This window comes from Varanus komodoensis, unplaced genomic scaffold, assembly GCF_004798865.1.
Source record: "Varanus komodoensis strain SLA01 unplaced genomic scaffold, ASM479886v1 scaffold1, whole genome shotgun sequence".
Taxonomy (NCBI): domain Eukaryota; kingdom Metazoa; phylum Chordata; class Lepidosauria; order Squamata; family Varanidae; genus Varanus; species Varanus komodoensis.
Genome location: NW_025335268.1, coordinates 10610034 through 10628505, shown reverse-complemented (window position 1 = coordinate 10628505; position 18472 = coordinate 10610034). Strand labels below are relative to the sequence as shown.

At 40.2% G+C, this 18472-nt stretch overlaps 1 protein-coding gene across 1 annotated transcript in view; it reads left to right on the top strand.

The window, feature by feature from the left end:
- Nucleotides 1–2310: 2310 nt before the first annotated feature.
- Nucleotides 2311–18472, top strand: part of PPP1CB (protein phosphatase 1 catalytic subunit beta) — a 43508-nt gene continuing 27346 nt past the window's right edge. Inside the window, exon 1 of the mRNA XM_044439395.1 lies at nucleotides 2311–2747. Coding sequence (XP_044295330.1) covers nucleotides 2696–2747 — 52 coding nt within the window. The 5' untranslated portion in view covers nucleotides 2311–2695. The remainder of the gene's footprint in view (nucleotides 2748–18472) is intronic.

Here is an 18472-nt window from a genome sequence, read left to right as displayed (position 1 = left end):
AGCATTCTAATTACTGTAGTTGACATAGGTTGTTGTGAAGTCCAAACCCAGCAAATGTGGGTAGCTTGGGTTGTTCACAAACTGCCCTGAAACCCTAGAATAAGACAAGGGTGTGGACCAGGCATTATGAAATACAGGCATCAGGATTCACTAACAAAAGTGAGAGGGAAGGAAGAACTTGGATCAGGATACCCTGGTCCTGATCCCATCACATGAATTCCAGATGCTATTTTTTATAAAAGAAAAAAGATGTTGGGAGATCTAGGACCAAACCAGACTCATATGTGAAAAGCCCAGTTTCCCAACATAGAAGACAAAACGGATGGGGAGGAAAGAGATGCAGATCAGGAAAATGGTGTCACAGGATGGGGTTAATTTTAATTTTTAAAGTATCTCCCCCAGCTCTGGAGCTTTCACAGCTACATTGTGAAGATCTGATCTGATCACAGATTGCACTGTTTCACCTAGTTGCAACCTTGAGAACAATTCTATCTTGCCCAACAAGCTTAACTCAAGGATAGGCTTAGTGTGTGAAACTTAAAAGAGAATTTAGCTTCCGAATGTCACCAGACCAGTCACTTAGCAAATCTATTAGCAAAACTTGAAGGTTCCAAATCTGTTGTCATCTCTTGCAATCATTCAGCACATTTGCACTCCTATGCATGCTTAGATGCAAAAAAAAGTCTTACAACTCTTACCTATGCTGGCTGGGAACACTGAAAGCTGTAGAGCTTTTTTCTGTCTTAATATGCATAGGATTTCATCTTCATTTGATATTATTAGGGCATGGGGTCTAAAAAAAGAAATTGTTCACTAGAGTTGCCAGATTCCTCTAATTTAGAGATATGTGTCTAGTTATAGTAACTGCAGGACATTGTTTCAGATTAAACTCACTAGAACACATAGTTTGTCTAATCAATTGTGTTTTAAAACTGAAGAGTCCATTTTTCTCACTATTCCTTTAGAGGGTAACTGAGTATACACAGAATACTATTTCTCATGGGTCTTGAAAACAGAAGAGTGCTTTAGAGTAAGACATCATTGCTTCTGTGCAGGCTTCAGTAGAAAGCATATTTCCCTAGTTAAGCATTAAATTAAAATAAGGTTACTAGTTTTTCAACATCTGACATTTTGAGGTATCACTAAGTGTGTGTCAATCCTTTCTCCTGAGGAAATTTATTTCCCCTGTAAAAATGCAGAGTGCCTGTCAATCTAATCCTGCCAGTTTCACCTGGAAGTAACTTTTCAGAGGCAAGAAGGAAAGCCTCTGATATTTCAAGGTGCTCTCCTTCTAAAAAAAAGGCCCTTGGTTTTTAAACTAATAGTACTTATATTACTTGGAACATAATATAAATATAGAATATACAGTTCTCTTTCCCCCACTTTTCAGATATGTGTCTGATCAAAACAAATTAAGAACATAAGAGCCATGTCAGACAGAACAAAGGTCCATCTCATTTAGCATGCTGTTAATGTAGTGGCCAGACAGCCGTACACAGGAAGCCCACCAGCAAGAGTGTAACAACCCCCACCCCATGTTCTCTAACAATGGGGGGGTATATAGGCACGTTGCCTTTGGTAATGAAAGTAGCATATTGCCCTCAGGACTAAACAGGATGCTACTTTCTGCCCTTAGAAAGCAGCATCTTGCCCTCAGGAGAAGGCATCGATAGCCCTCTCCACCATGAATCGGTCCAACCTCTAGCCCTCCAAATCGGTAGTCATCACTGTATCTTGTAGCAATGAATTCCGCAGTTTAACCATGCACCTGGTGCACAGAAGAACCTAAGAACCAAGCTGGATCAATCCAGCGTTCTATTCACACAGCAGCCAAACAGCTGCCCACGGGAATCCTACAACAACTGGTGTCAGTAGGCAGGCGGGCTTCCACACTGCAGACAGCAGGGAGCTGTTTGGATTAGTGATTATTAAGCAAGGCTAAGGAAAACTGTGGATTAAAATCAACGCCTGAAAACAACGCGGAACTTTCGTTCCCCACCCCCCAAACACGCTGCTAGGAAACATGGGAGGGGAGAGAAAAATGCTTTTTAGGTGAGCACATCAGGTGAGCACAGAAGCCAGCGCAACGCTCCTGCTCTGCATTTAAGCGCTAGGCCCCATAGCCCGGTTACCAGGATACACAAGCCAGGAAGGAGAAGAAAGGAAGGCGGGCTGAAGCACGTGCGCGTCCACGCGAACTCCTGAAGTACAGCAAGGCTCGCTCTCGCTGCGCTTGCGCACTCCTTCCTCGGAGGCGGGGGCCCGACGGCACACCAGACTCTCTGAGCCGAACCCGATACTCCCGCGCAGTTGTTGAAGTAAAAGCAACAGCGGCAAGAGGCGCGGGAGGGAGGAGTATAGAAAGAACGCGGGGCGCATGCGCGGCGTGGCCTAAGGCAGGCAAGAGGGTGGGGAGGAGGAGGAGGAGGAGGAGGAGGATTGGCGGTCTTCAGTTTCGTCTCTTTCTCTTCCCCCCTCCCTGTTCAGCGGAGCCGGGAAAGGAGAAAGTAGAGGGAGACCCCCGCTGGGCTGGGCGCTTTCGGGTGCCGCGCTCGGGCGACTCGGAGCCGCCGGCGGGAGGCCCCACACAGGGAGCTGTTGATTTGCCAGTCGCCGCCGCCTTCTTTTCTTCTGTCTTCTTCCCGGTGAAGCTCCCTCTCTGTCCCCGCCCGGGACTGAGTTCATTGGCTACAAAATGGCGGACGGGGAGCTGAATGTGGATAGTCTTATCACCAGGCTGCTGGAAGGTGAGTGCGTGTCCGCGGCGCGTCGGGCGGGAATAGCGGTATCGGACTGAGGGGCATTTCTGTGAAGCGCGGCGAATAAAGTTCGTCCTTCCCCCACTCCCGCGCCGGGGAAGCGAGACGGTGTCTCCCTGTGGCTTTTGCCAAGGGAGGCTCCGTGTTGCAAACGGTGGTGGTCGGAGGGAGGGGGACTTCTGGAGCATGCCGACACATTCTTCCCTGCCTTTCTGAGGGGAGGCGTCTTGGGAGGGTGTGTGCTGGCCTTTTTAGTCCGGTGAATTCTGTATCATACGAACAGCCCCTTCTCTGCCCCTGCTCCACATGAATAATACGCTCAGATGTAAGCTTACCAAAGCATTCGGGTATCCTGACTATAATGTGGGTGTGAAAGGAGTGGTGGCAAGCTTGGACACTTTGACAAAAGTTGTGAGCCTTTCATCTCCCCCCCGCCTTTTCCTAAGGAATGGGGTATGTAGGCAGTATTTCAGAATGTGCGAAGCCCCTCACGCTAGGCTTCGTGTAGCCTTCTTTACTCTCGAGCACCTCTTGCTCCATTTACTACGACAACGAGTGAGGTGGAAAAGCGTAGGTAGAAGTAGGAGGTTCCTTTTTTTCCATCTGTGTCTTTTTTCCAGCAAGCCCGCATCAGGTTAGTCGCTGTCAATCTTTTTTATTTCTCCAGCGTTCTGGAGGGATTCCACTACAATGACATTCGACCCATAAACTACCAGCTTACATAGAAGGACCCAGAATTGGCTGCATTCTCAGACATCTTTTTGTTAAATTTTACTGGCCTTTATGCTTTGGCGGGTAGAGCTAATGTTGCATCCATCCAGTAGAGCATGATCTTGCTATTAAGTCGAATTTTTCCACACTTACTCAGCGTTTTACTATAATGAGGGCTTGTTCTCTTTTGTTCTTTCAACGTTGAGATATATTTAGAAATGAAATCCACGTGTCTCTTCTATTTGCTTATGTGATACATACTCAAGCACACACTTTGTCTAGTTCTGTTTCTCTGAAATCTGCTTATTTTATAATGTGTTTTGCAGTTGTAAAATGTGCATAGAAATTTGTTTTTATATTAAGTAAAAGACTTAAGCAGTACTTATTTGAACATGCAACTGAATTTTCATAAATCTCCATTAAATAAGTTATATAGTAAATAAGTTTGCACTTTGTTTTTAGTGGAGGTAGGTTTACACTATATTGTAAGTGCTGATATTATATGTAGATGATATAATGTAGCTGTAGAATCATGACTTAGTCACTCTTGTCTCTCATCCAGTGATGTTAACCAGCATGCAGACAGGCAGTTCTGCACATAGATTTCTTGTACTGGAAGTATAATAGCATCCTGTTTGGGTGCAAAATCTTTGGATTCCGCAGCTGATCTGTTTAGCAAGTGGGAGGGGCCAGCACTATTGTACATTAGTATTGTAAGAGGTTTCCTTTAAAAGCCCATCACATCTGTTCTGTGGAGTACAAATAGGGCCAAGACACCACATCTATTGAGGTCAGACATCTTCATAACAGTAATAGGATTTATGGCTGGATAGATCAAGGAGACCAGAACCTCAATTGAATTGAAGTATTCCACTTTCGTCTCATAATTCATTAGAGCCATGAAAGACTTCTTCTCTGTGAAAAATGTGATGAAGCACTGGGCATGCAACATTCTAAGCCACTTGTAATTTTCTGAATTGGGGTACTAGCCACAAATTTTAGATGAAATAAAATATATCCTTACTGAAAACTCAAGGTTTGGACTTACTTATGAGTTATTACTGCTAACTGAGAATAGTCCCAGGCAGTGCGTGATAGCATAGAGACCACTATTCCAAGTTTGCTTTTGATATGGAATCCTGTTTGGGGTTTCCCAAAACAGTATATATTTTTCTTTTTGGCTTTTCGTGTATAACTTCCTGAGTTGCTGATATACCATACAGCAAACATCAGCCTGGACACTGAGGATTTGTTTTAGCTACAAGGATTGACTTTTAATGAAAGCTAATGGTGGCAGTTTGGTAATGCTTTTATGGCAAAATGAGCCTCAAGTAAAAAGGCTCTTCACTTATTGAAAAGAAAACCTTTTCTGTATTTTCAAAGCATATATTATGGTAGAGTTTGCAGTTCTCAATTTCATATTTTGGGAAGAATATCTATAGAGCAGGAGAAGGACAACCAGAACGATAGGAAGATTGCTGCACCGTCTTCATGAGGAAACACTGGGGCAGTGAGAAGGAGAATGTGAGACTTCAGAATTGTTCATAATGCTGGAACTTGGTCATTCCATGAAATTCCTTGATAGTAGATTCTAGACAGATGGAAGAAAATTCTTCTGACTGTATATTTAGAGCTATGGATATTTGTGGAGCTAATTGCCACAGTGTATGACAATCCCTAGTTTAGTTAACTTACTGTATGGAGCCTTCATGTTCAGAGACAGTATACCACTGAATGCCAGCTGCTGGTGTGAAGCAGCAGGAGAAGGTTGATACCTGGAACCATCTATTTGACCACTCTGGGAAGCAGTGTGTTGGGTTAGCTATATCTTGGATTTGTTTTAACAAGGTTTCTCTTAATGTCGAACAGGACTTGTAACAAAATACTGCAGTGAATTCCCACTCTAAAACAGAGATGGGCAATTCATTGTCCAGATGCTTGAAGTTACAGCTCTGGTCAACCCCAGCCAGTGTGACCATTGGTTAAGGATTGTGGAAATTGATCAAAACATCTGGAGGGTACCAGGTTGCCTGCCCCACTCTAAAGAAATGCTCTGTTCCAGGGCTCCAACCATCCTGAAACAGGAGCCATGTCTCATGGGTAGAAGGGCTGTTAGGGGGGATAAAGCATCTTCTCTTGCAGTGTTTTAAAGCAGGGTGCCCATGGGCCCCAATATGCCTCACTAGTACTTCTGATGGTTCCCTTGAAGTTCTCCCCTTCCTTCTCCTTTCAAAGTTTACTTTCAATTGCAAAGAAAAATGTTAGGGCTCCCCATTATCTGCCCTTTCCTGAGCATGCCACTGATCAGTTCTGTGTGCAGGAAGAGTTGCTGCTTGGCCCCACCCAGTCATTTCCCACTCTCACAGCCCTTTCACCTTTATGTGTTCTTACCCTCTCCCCAATTAACTGTTTATCTCTCCTTCAATCTTTTCACCCCTTTCTACCCCTTTATGATGATCTTTCCTCTCTCTCCCAGCTGCTAACCTTGGTATTTATTTCTCCCCCATATAAGTCTTTACCTTGCTGTTTCTCCCCTCCAGGCTTTTTCCTTCTTCCAGCCCCCAGTCTTGCTCTTTTTCTTCCTTTCCAGCCCCCTTTTTACACACACACACACACACACACACACACACACACACACACACACACACAGCATGCTCTGATAACAAGAGGAAGTAGGAGTACCAGGTGGGAAGCGCAAGACTGAGCCTGAGTAAAGGTAAGGGGAAAGTATGTGTGGGGAGACAGGATGTGTAACATCCATTCAGAGTTACACTCATTGAGTTTCATTTAAGCACTCATAAGATTGCAATCTGTAATAGGTGTTTTGTTCAGCTTCTGTGGGGTCAAATATGTGGGTTGACTTTGGTGTTCATAGTTTCTTAGATTACTTGTCTTTTGATTAGCTAGACCTGCATGGCACCTATTTTTTATTTTATTTTATTTTTTTTGACTACCAGGTGCTTTCTAGGTGCAATTCCCAAACTTGCCCAAGGGTCCCAAAAGGTTGATGGGTCTCATAGGGTTCGATGGCTCAGGTTTGGCATTGGTTGCCATATCTGAAAAAAAATATTGCTGCAGAGTGGTTTAAAATGATTACATTATGTTTAGGTGTTGTGCAGTCAACTTACTGAGTCTTTTCAGTTATAGTTTTGAGTTTGTGGTTTTCTGTCCTAGCTGTGCTTTACCCACTAACCCACTGAGTTGCAAATATTGAACTCTAATTAGATCTCTGAATTTACTGGTGTGTATTCATTTGGTTCTGGGGAATGAAAAAATGAAATGTATTTCTTTGGGGGCTGACCTGCAATCTTTGAACTGGGTTCTTGTTTTCAAGTTTTGTGTATTTGCATGTTTGTACAAGTATAGGCAAGAAGCTGCTTGTATATATCTTACTGGTGTCTTTAAAAGAAAGCACCACTTCAAGATCTTGATGAGTCAATGGATAATTGAAAACACTGAGATGGAACAAATTGTGTTAGATTCTAAACACCAAAGAACACAATCCAGTGGTTTGTACCTTTGCTGCACATATTCCTCTGAACTCAGAGGTATACATGCATCCTATGCATCGGATAAGGTGTGGTTTTCAAAACTGACTCATGTTACGAACTTTATCTAGCCTATTCAGAGTCATCCAGATAAAACACAGTGGGGGTGGGGAGCAGATACAGGAAGGAACTTGGGGTTCTGATAGGAATCAGCATAAGGTCTCAGTTTCCACCCCTCCCCTAGAATGCCCCTCCTTGTCTCTCAGAGGCAGCAGCTGGCATAGTCCTTTCTGCACCAGCTGAGAGGGAGGTGAGGCAGAGTCTTGACCTTCAGGGTCCCAGCTTCCAAACTCTGAATAATTCTGTGGCATCCCAGACAAAGACAAGAGGCCATTTAATTGTGCCCTAACAAAGATACTGGGTGCAGCCTAAGTGAATTGCTACTGGGCTTTGTTTTCTAACTTGAAGTACTAGTGAAGTCATTACCTTTGTATTAAACATTTTACTGTTAAGATATTATATGACTGGAAATAGTTGTTTATAAATTTGATCTGTTGCATTCTGGTTTCAAGGAACTTTAGCTTAGCTTCTTTCTTTGTGAGAATTGTTAACCTTAAAAGATTGCATTGTGTTGGCTTAGTAAAATGTATTTTTCTCCCAATATACACTTCAAACATAGCAGGGATGGCCAGCCTTCTCAACAGAAGAACCATATACAGTAAATGTCAGGTGTTTGAGAGCTGCAAGTGAGTGCCCATGGGTGGTGCCTGCAGGTGGTGAACCACGAGCCACAAAATAAATTCAGAAGAGCTGCATGAGGGCCCTGAGCCTTGGTTTGGTTACCCCTGAAATGCAGTGCTCTCCAAAACCAGAAATATTGTAAATCTCAACAAGTTGAATACCACGACAGAAATTTGTTTTTATAAATGAGCCTTGTGCCTTCAGGAGTTCTGTCCTTGATTACAACACGTCTTGGGCTCTTACCTACAAAAGTTTACTAGAAGACTTCTGTTACTTCAAAGAACCTTCCTAGTGGTCATTTTCTACAAAATATTGAAGTAACTTTTCTTTCTTCCAGTATATGCTAGAAGATAGCACGAGTTTATCTCTGAAAGTTCATGTATAGTAGTTGTCAGTTCTAAACTTTGAACTAAAATTGCTAGCTCAAATTTCTTTCCTATGAACTTACATGGAAGTCCTCAAGTGTCAGTGTTTCTTTGTCCAAGCCCATTTTTTCGCCCTAGTTCTTTTAAGAATTACTGAGATAATGTATATGAAGTGCAAATACTGCTCTAACAGATGCTGTAATTCTGACAGATATACATGGCCTGCTGTGCATTAAATTCTCCATAACATATTGGCATGCTAATCTCTGCTCCTGCAAAGATACTTGTACTGTACTCCTGCTGCCTTCTGTACAAACTAGTTGATATCTTAACCTCTAAAATAATTTCCATCCAGTTCTTCATTGTAAGTGGCTCCTTTACCATGATGTTGGGATAGGATTCCTTGTTTACTGTGTGCTCTCCCGCTAAGTTCTACTATTTTGTCCAGCTCCAACAAATACTTGCTGCCTTAGTATGGAAAAAGCTTATGTCCAAGCCTAGAGAGAAGTCTGTGGCAAATTTTAGGAAGTGTTTGTGTTCAGTATTTTTCTGCTTCTGCCATGTATAAGAAAGGTGTGTGTGTACTGTTTCTTACACATTGGCACTGATCTTGTAGTTTTTGGTGTCACTTTTTAATACTTGCCATACAAGACTGAAAGGTGGGATCTCCATATTCATGATTTGCATGTTCTCCCCACTAGAGAATCTGTGCAAGTTCAGGTGTTACATGTTTACAGTTCTGATACCTAAGTTCCTTTTTCCTGTGTATCAGCATGGGACCTCTGGATGTATCAGTTCAAGGTTTAAGGACATTTATTGTAATTTAAATATATGTGAATTGTCTTTATGCCAGAAAGTCCCCGAGGTGAGATGCAATTTTTAAAACAATCTCTCATCAAAACAAGTACATTAAGAAGAGGGTGGCACCCTTTTTAAAATGTTGAAAGAGTAGGATAAAACTACTTCAAGCCAATCAAAAGTTAGCCTAAATAAAACAGTTTCTATCCTGACTAAAACTGGACAAAGATGAAGGCCAATCTGACATCCATGGAGAAGAAATTCCTATCTAGTTTTAACCATTCTTGGTTGTGGGTAAAGCAATCTTTTAAAAAACTTTGCTTCAGTGCATATTTATTACTATGAAAAGGAGTCATTCTGGAGGGACAGGGTATGTTCTTGCACATGTGCCATGACAAAGTTAGGTTACTGTGCTGCTAGTTAAGTTTAGCTGTTACTGGTTGCAGTTAACAATGACGCGGCTTTCATGAAGAGCGCTTTGTTTATGTTTGTATTTTCCTTTGGAACTCTGTTCTGTTGAATTGATGTTAACATTACTTAATTGTTTTGTTTAAAGTGGATTGTGGATCAATTTAGTAAAAAGACAGAAAGCCTAGGGTATAAATGTTTTAAGCAACTAAAATGTCCACTTAAGTACCACCTAGCCCAAATTAACTATCCATAGCGAGTTTTGAGAATGATTCAAAATATGTGGGCATTTTTGTAAAGCTATAGTAGTAGTAGTAGTAGTTCATTTTCATAATACCACCCCATAGCCAAAGCTCATTTGACTTATCTGTGGGAAAACCAAGAATTTTGAGGATATGAAATAACTTGTTTAAGAACTACTTCAGTTAACCAATATTTTGTTATAATGGTGGGACAGGGTTGGTTTTATATTACAGATCAGAAATCTGATCCCTTTTGTGGACCTTCGTTTTGGCTCAGTGTAGCTTCTTTTAGATCAAGAAGTGGAAAAAATCTTACCACAGCCAATACACAAGATGAAGATATGTGTTAAGCTGTTTTTTTCAGTGTATTTCTTTCAGCATTAATTTGCATGTTGAATTTTCCAGGTAACTGAATCACACAAGCTAATGCTATTAGAATTGGGGTAGTTGTACTTCATGCTGCCATTGTGTTAGCGAAATGACACAGCTGGATTCTGCCCCTTTCTTAACTAAAAAGAGAGCTTGGCATTCCTGCAGGACATTTGAGGTGAATTGATATCTGTTGAGCTTTGCCATACTGAAGGGAGGATGCTGCAGCTGCCCTTTTGCTGCTTCATTGGTGCCTACACAGCACCAAACAATATTGTTCCTATTTGAGTTGTTTGATGTCTATACTAATCTTGTGAAAATTGGTATAGACGTCAGACAACTCAAAGGCAAGTTCCCTTCATGGGGTGGATTAGTTTTAAATCAGGATATTTTAAATCAGTAATTTGAACCTGGAAGAAAAAGGTTCATTTAAATAATTGATCTACAAAAAAAAATGGACCTCTTGATATATTTACTGAAAGGAGACACAGATCTGACCATAAACGATGCTAATTTACAACTGAATGAAGTATTTTCAGTGTTCCATTCTTATAAGCAGCCTTTTATATCAGTTTATCTCACTGTATATTTTGTACACTTCATTCTTTTATTTGTAGCAGGAATATCTTTGAAATGTTCCCATATAAGGTCAGTCTTATGGCCAGCCCAGTGGCATTTTGTGGGTAATGCTGCATGTTTAGGATGTAGGCAATCCCAAATACAAGAACTCGGTAATAAACTCAATTGAATTCAGTGGAGCTTACTTCCAGACAACTGACTATAGGACTGAAGCGGAAGTGTACGAATACGGGAAAATGGATACTGGACACATTTGCCATCTTCTTTCCAGTGTTACTGGTTTCTGCTTTACTCAGGCCAATTTTGTTCTCATAAAAACAAAGTAATCAACAAAATGAAATGTCTGACTGGGAAGACTGGAACAATCTGTTTTCATCAGGTGAAAATAGAATCCTCATGCTTGGTAGGTAAAGTGTAAATATTCACATTTCTGAAAATGTCTGATTGGTTCTTTAGTTAACTTAGTGTATCTGGTAGATGCATTGATTCAGTTAAGAGGGTAACTGAACGACTAATATGCTTATATCCTGAAGTAACTTATTTAAAATTAGTTTTTACATTTTAAAAATCAAATTTCATTTAAGCCATTTTTACTGGAAAGGTGTTACCTTCCATGCTATGTTATCTTGGCCCAGCTTCACCATCGTATAAGCACAAGAAGTTTTCCTAGTCTGTCTGAACATTTGAGTCAGAGAAACATAGGAAACACCTTAGCACTGACCATTGCACTATATAGGCCATTGTTGTTGATGCCTCTCTAGAATTTCAGGGGGGGTTACCCCCCAAAGTCTAGGTTTGGACCTCTACCACTGAGCTTTGACAAAGCCTAAAAGCAAGCCTGAGTCGGACATGAGAGGAAAAACTGGAAAGAATGCCCATCTTTGGTGGGTTATTTAATATATGCAAGTGTGACTATACCATTAATTCATTTGTTTCAGACTATGAATAAACTTAGCATGTTTATAATGAGACTTAGTTGGAAATATGTGACTTTTTAAAATGAGACAGGAATTTAGTATATTTATGGTTTTTAAAATTGATTTAAAATCTACTTTAAACTTAATTCACGTTCCTTCTGAATGGAAGTTAGCAGAGCTTGGCCTGCTTTGCATATAAGGACAACCCATGGGTCATTGGGGCTGAATGAGAGCAACTTATTGTCCTTTGCCATTTCCACTTTGCTTAACAACCCAGGAATGCCTCATTCCTGGGTTGTTAAGGAAAGCGGAAGCAGCAAGTAGCTGCTGTGTTCACTCAATTCTGCACTGCCTTGTCAATTCATGAGATGTTTAACCCATGGATTGATGTTGCATGTGAACAAGTCTTTTGTTAATATTAGCCAGTATGGATACACCAAAACTGTGTCTTTTGGCTCTGGAGGATGGCACTCTAGCAGAAAGATGTATTGTCAAGCTCTTTGAGTAAGGTTTCAGAAAGGTGTAATTTCCACTTGTTTTGCCACAGGAAGCTGGTGTGATTGCCTTCTGGGATAAGTTCCTTTGCATTAGAAGTCAATCAGTTCTATTGGGCTTTGGAAACAAGATGTTCAAAAAATTACCCCAGAGTTACAATCTTTTAGCTCCTCAGATTCCCTGTAAAAGAAGATAATGTTGTGGCATGCGTTTGGTATGAGCACCTCAAAATGGGATCTTGGTATCATAAGTTTTGAATGACAAAATGCATTGGCCAAAGAATTCTGGAATATCATTGTAAATGCCCAGGAATGGAATGCATCTGAGAGAATAAGTGACATTGTTTTGCAACAGGGAGGGCTGTTGAATTTTTTTTAGTTTCATTTTACGAAGAATGAGGCTTCATATCTAACTATTCTTAGTTCATGGAAGTTATGTAAAGCTAGAGGGATTGCTTTGCCCTTTCCCTTGAAAGGGAGAAGATTCAACTCTGCTTAGCACTGTTCCAGGTCAACTGTTTCCTTCATACCAGATGTGCAGACATCAGTCTCTTTTCCCTGCTCTTGGCAAAGGGCTCTCACATTAGATGATAGATCTTGCTATTCTGCTGTACATGAAGAGGCATGGATTTTTTTCTACCAGAAACAAGTAGGCATCTCAGCCAAGTCATGAGATGGATTAAAATATTACTCTTGCCTCTTATTGCTGACTTCATTGACCATTTTACTTTCATTGCAGTAATAAAGCAAAGTATGTTTAATAGATATGAGGTTAGAAACAGTCAGGTAGTTACTGCAAATTCTTGTTCGAACTGTTTGAAACCCAGTATGATACTCAGTTGTTTCAGTTGTACTTTGCAGCTGGCATGTAATCATATGTTGAGTTAATTTGTTTCTATGCCATGTTTTAATGAAAATTGTGATTTTAATTCGAGATTTTGTTACTTGCTTTGCCATTTTTGGGCAGAGAAATAGATATAAATTAAACTAGTAGTGTGATTTCTGGTCCTGTGGTCCTCGACTTACCTTGTTTGCATCATTTGTGTGACAGTGGAAAAATGTACGTGTGTACTTGGGATGGGACCTGGACAAGTAAATATTTTCCGCAGGTCTGTCATTTAGTCTGAAACTGCTGTTTAAAGTTCTAAATGCTAGACATTTTTCCTGCCAAGAAAAAACAACCAGCATTGCTATGGGATGCGTTTTTTGCCCTTATAACCATTTGTAGTCAATGAATCCTAGAGACAAAGCCTTTAGTATTCAAACATTACAACTAGCATGATTTTTTTTTTAACAAAGAAGAGGGATTAAAAATCTGATTCCTTGGTAATTAAGTCACAGTACTTAATAGAATTCTAATTTTTGCTTAATTCAGAGGCAGTTACCCCAAAAGGAGCTCATACCCCTTCTAACTGTGGAAGTTTTTCATGTGTTAGTTTGGTGTTTGTTAGGATAGTTTCAATAGTTTCGTAGAGCTAGAAGTAGGTGTTCTTGCCATAGCCTTTAATCTTTGTTCAAGTATTTGGTTTGTATCTTGAAGACTAGATTGTTTTATATAGCTTTTTTTTTTCCAAAGATGAATTGCACTTCTCTGGTTCACTTGATCTGTGCTGCAAATTCAAATTATATTACTGTCTGTTCCACAATTGTAGGTTTCATTTACCTTGTAGATTTGCCAAAGTCAAACTGTGGCCATCTTCCAGTAGCATTATAGGACTTGTGGCCTTGAAACAGTGTAAGATTTGCTGGTTGTTTATCTGAATATATTATAGACAATTTTATTTATGCTTGTTTTTTAAATAGCACTAACTTGCATGATACCCCTTTGAATAAGAATTCTGAAATGAATTATTTCCCATATTTTGGAGGAATTAAAAATGAATTGTTTGGCATTTAAACAAGTGAGGTGTACATTTGGATGGTATAGCCAATAATCACAGAATGGTTTTACCCAGGTTAGATTGATTTAAATATTTTTTTCTACGTCGAAATTCATAGGCATCCTGAAGAAGCATACACTGCTTCCTAGTTGGTATAATAAGGTAGGGCTGCTAATTATTGGACAAAATAGAGCTTCCCAATGAAATGGAAATTCAGATCTCATGCTACATACTTAGGACTTGTGAACCTAAGTTGAAGTGAAAGCACTGCAGAGCTCAGTTGTAGGCTCAAATGGACTCCCTTTATGACAGCCGATAATATAGTCATGTTTAACACTTTCCTTCCCTCGTTTTTTTTCCATAAAAAGCTCTCAATTCATTATTTGATATTTTAAGAGAGGTTTTAAAGAAACTTTTTATAATTGAAATTGGTTTTTAACAAACTTTCTAAATAATAGATTTTTATGTTTCCTGCTGGATGGTATTTAGGAAATTATCTGTCCCAGATTTTCCATATGAAAAGATGTGGTTTTTAACCTTTCTATGAACTATTTTTGTTTGCTTGTTTGTTTTCTGAAGAATAGTGAATAATGCTGACGGCTAATAAGATTGTTCAGTTGTTGGTTGCTATCCTGCTCTGTTCTCTTATGCCCTCAGTTCTGCTACTTCCCCCTTCTGACTGAAGCTGTTACTTTGGAGATATTTCTGGCACCTTTGTGGGAATAGGAAAGGGAAGAGAGGGCACTGTGCATTACTGTATAATATATCTGAGTTTTGGAAGCTATGGCTCCCTTTCTTTTCTATTCCTGTTACTTAGTGGCTCAAGCTCAAAGGGAAATGAAAAATCCTGTTTGCTGTCTTAAAGCAGTGTTAGAACCATGTATGCAACAGCTATGGTTGAGTACCCAATTTAAAAATTTAGAATATAACAGCAATGAGAGACAAATCAACTTGGAGAGTCCTACTATGGTGCATAATAGATTTTGATGTAATTGGCCGTTTTTGCCAAGGGATCACTTTTCCATAGGTACAAAGGGAGGCTTGTATGGTATTGATGTAAGAAATGTCAACTCAGAAACAGAAATCTGCTCTGAAAAACAGCATTTGGTTTCTTTTGATCCCTGTAAAAATTAAATAGTATTTTCTATTTAATTATATGACCTTTAAACTGGTTCACTCTTGACAAAGGGCCGTATGTAGATTTATTGAGTAAGGCTTCAGGCCTCTAGTTGGGAATAAGTCCCATTTAATTCAGAGAGGCTTACTTCTGAGAAGGTTTCTATAGGATGGTACTATAAATCACTCTTGTTAAAGTTGTATTTTTCTTTTTATTTGTTATGAATGCTGTTGTGTCCTGATTTTGTGTTTGATGTTAATAGTGTACAATGAACAGGTATAAAACTATCTTGGATCCAGTTGGGTGAAGTGTGATCTAGAAAAACTTGAAAGATGTTAAAATACATCTTGATTTGTGGAGATTAAATAGTGAACCTGAGCTGTGTTTCTTACAGTTCATCAGCTTTCTTTTGCAAATGAAGGTTTCAAAATTTTGAACAATTACATATTTTCCAGTGTTAACCACTCTCCCCATTCTTCACAGCAACAGTATATTCAATATAAACAACTTAGTTATGCATATAATGTTGCTGTGAGGAATGCAGGCTACTCATCAAGCTCAGGTAGGCACAGTGGATCACACAGGTTTCCATGCAAATGCTTGCTGTGTTGACCTGTGAGAGAGAAAATTTCTTTGCTCATGGAAAGGTTCCCTTTTTAAAAATGCACTGCTTCATAACAGTTTGTGACAGAATTAAGGAGCAATCTTAACAACCCAGCTGGAGAATTTACAGCTTAGGCTGAGCTGCGGGTTGCTGTGGATAGCTCTCTTTGTGTGCAGAGAGAGATCTATAGGCAGAGGGCTTCCTGTTGTGGTGGCATAAAGTGTTGCCAACAGTATTTCTTGGCAGGTTGGGTTCAGAATGAAGCTGTGGATGCACAGAGTTTACATTCATAAAATGTGAACAATGTCAGGGAGAGTATTGAACCATCATGTCTTAAAATATTTTTGTGTATTCCACAATAATCTTGGGATTCAGTAATGCTTATTAAAACATATTGCTTTAATTATATAGCAAATATGCTTCAGGGCAGGTGCAAGTAATGTGCAAGCTGCATGCGGCCCCTGTTAGCCTCTGCCCCCTGAATTTTTTTTAACCAAAAATGATGTTCATAGTGGTGATGGAATGCCAGAAAGAGCTTTGGTTACTGGATGGTACAGAAATATAATAAAAAGTGTTACTTTTATAAGCTAAACTTGGTCCTTTTGGAAACAAGCAGAATGAAATCCGTGTAATGTTATGTAAAATGCTTCAGAATGCTTTGCTGCCCAATTCTTGTGGTGAACTAGTGATTTTATTTTCTTTTAGGGAGGGCACCCTGTAAGGCTGGGGCCCAAGGGGGCTTAAATGGCCCCTGGACCTCCTAGGGCAGTGATGGCGAACCTTTTAGAGACTGAGTGCCCAAACTGCAACCCAAAACCCACTTATTTATCGCAAAGTGCCAACTCTACAATAAAACCTGAAAACTGAGGTTTTAGTTTAGAAAAAAACAACTCACAGCCAGTCCAAGGGAATATCCTTGGCAGCGCACTGACCAGACATGTGAAAGCTCGGACGGGTCGCTGCTAATGAGTTACGGCACATGGCATCATTGCCAGGCGCTGCTACTCCTTTCAGAGCATGCGCATGGCCCCTATGTGCACTGTTATCCATTGCTCTGCTGCTGGGTTAATGTTGACACGACATCACTCTGCGTGCCCACTGAGGCACGCGTGCCATAGGTTCACCACCACTGTCCTAGGGTGTCCACTTTCAGTTTAGGGGAAAAATCAGTAAATATTTCAGTAAAAATCAGTAAATATATAGTAGCCAGTGCTTTTTTTGTCATAGAACGCACCAGAATGGAGTTCCGGCACGTTTTTTCGACAGATTTTCCAAGTTTAAAAAGTAACTTTTGAAAATTTGATGTTTGGTCTGTGTGGATTTGAATCGCCCTGTCGAGTGTAGCAGGTCAACGGCAAAATCATTAAAACGGTGCATGCAGGCTACTTGTGTGCCGAGTCCGATGCATGGGTACTTCGCCTGCACTGGTTGTGATGGCGCTGCTCGGCTTTGTGGCACTGCTTGGCTTGTGATTGGTTGTGTGGTCGCGTGCTGAGTGCTTATTGTGGGCAGTGACCGTTATGTTTTGTTACACAACTGATGTGTGTGGGTGTGTGTACAGTGATTGACTACATGTGAAAGGTAAATAATTTCATGAGTTCCAGCACCTTTTTTCTTACAAAAAAAGCACTGGTCGTAGCTATTGTAAAACCGTCATTAAGTACTTCCATAAGAAGTAAAATTTGTAGGGAACTCTTCTAAAAACTTGTTCATAAGTATAAGTCAAACATAGTGAAGACTCATTCAATATTTTACGATTTGACATTTTCTGTAAAACCCATGTCACTGCTGGGATAACTGTATCATCTAATCGGGCAAGAGCTTGCCTTTCCCACAACATGAGAAATGGTGGGGGCCCTCACCTCTGATGCTGTGCTGTGCTTCTAGGGCACTTGAAAGCAGCAAAAAGTTATTAATAGGCCCCTGCTGGTAGTTAGTCATTTAGAAAGTTAAATTTCATATTAAACTGACACAGCATGAAATAACATTAGAATTTACTGTTTAGCATATACAGACTCCAGAATCTCGTTAATGGCACCCTCAAATTCTTTCTTATCACTTTATAGCTGAAAAAGGAGTGTTTCTGAAGAAAAGTGTGTAGCAATGCTGATTCATATTTTCTTGAGGGCCAGTTTTTGCTGCAAAAGCTGCTGTTTTGGTGCATATGGAGATATTTGTGAGTGTAGAGATTCTACATGTCATTCTTTTGCACTTTAAAATATTTTTGTGCCATCTTTTTTCTACAGTGCTCCTCAGAGAGATGAAAGGAACGCATTGCAGTTGTCCAGACAACTGAGCTGAAGTTCCTTGTATTGCTGTGCTGGCAACTTCATTACCTGACAGTGCTGAGTGGCAAAATTTTTGCCCTATTTGGCTCTAGTTTCACATAGTTACACATGACTAGTTTAGACTGGATAAGGGTGAAGAAGTCTTGTATGTATATTGCAATATTATTAGTGAGACACACATGATTAAATTTGTTTTGCCGTCTGTAATCACTTTCAGACTTTATGGAAAAGTGTGAGAGGATTTTTACCAGATGTAAACCCCCAACAGACATTTCAGCTTAGTCTTACAAATAGAAAAGAGCTATGACACTGTAAAACACAATTAGCTTACTTTGTATTGACTTTTCGCAGACCAAAAAGTCTGAAATACAATGGCAGCATTTTCTTACCATTCACTTTTTCCTGCATTTGAAACCTAAGTGTTTTCCTAATTTAAAGTAATCCTAATTGTATTCCACATCTAATCTTTATGACAAGCCTATTGGACCCTTTCAGTTCTTGTTCATCAACTAAAAAACTAAAAAAGAGAGCCAGTGTGGTGTAGTGGTTATGAGCATGGGACTGGGACTCAGACGACCTGGGTTCTAGTCCCCGCTCAGCCATGGAGCCAACTGGGTGACTTTGGGCCAGTCACAGACTCTCAGCCCAACCTACCTCACAGGGATGTTGTTGTGGGGATAAGATGCAGGAGGAGAATGATGTAAGCTGCCTT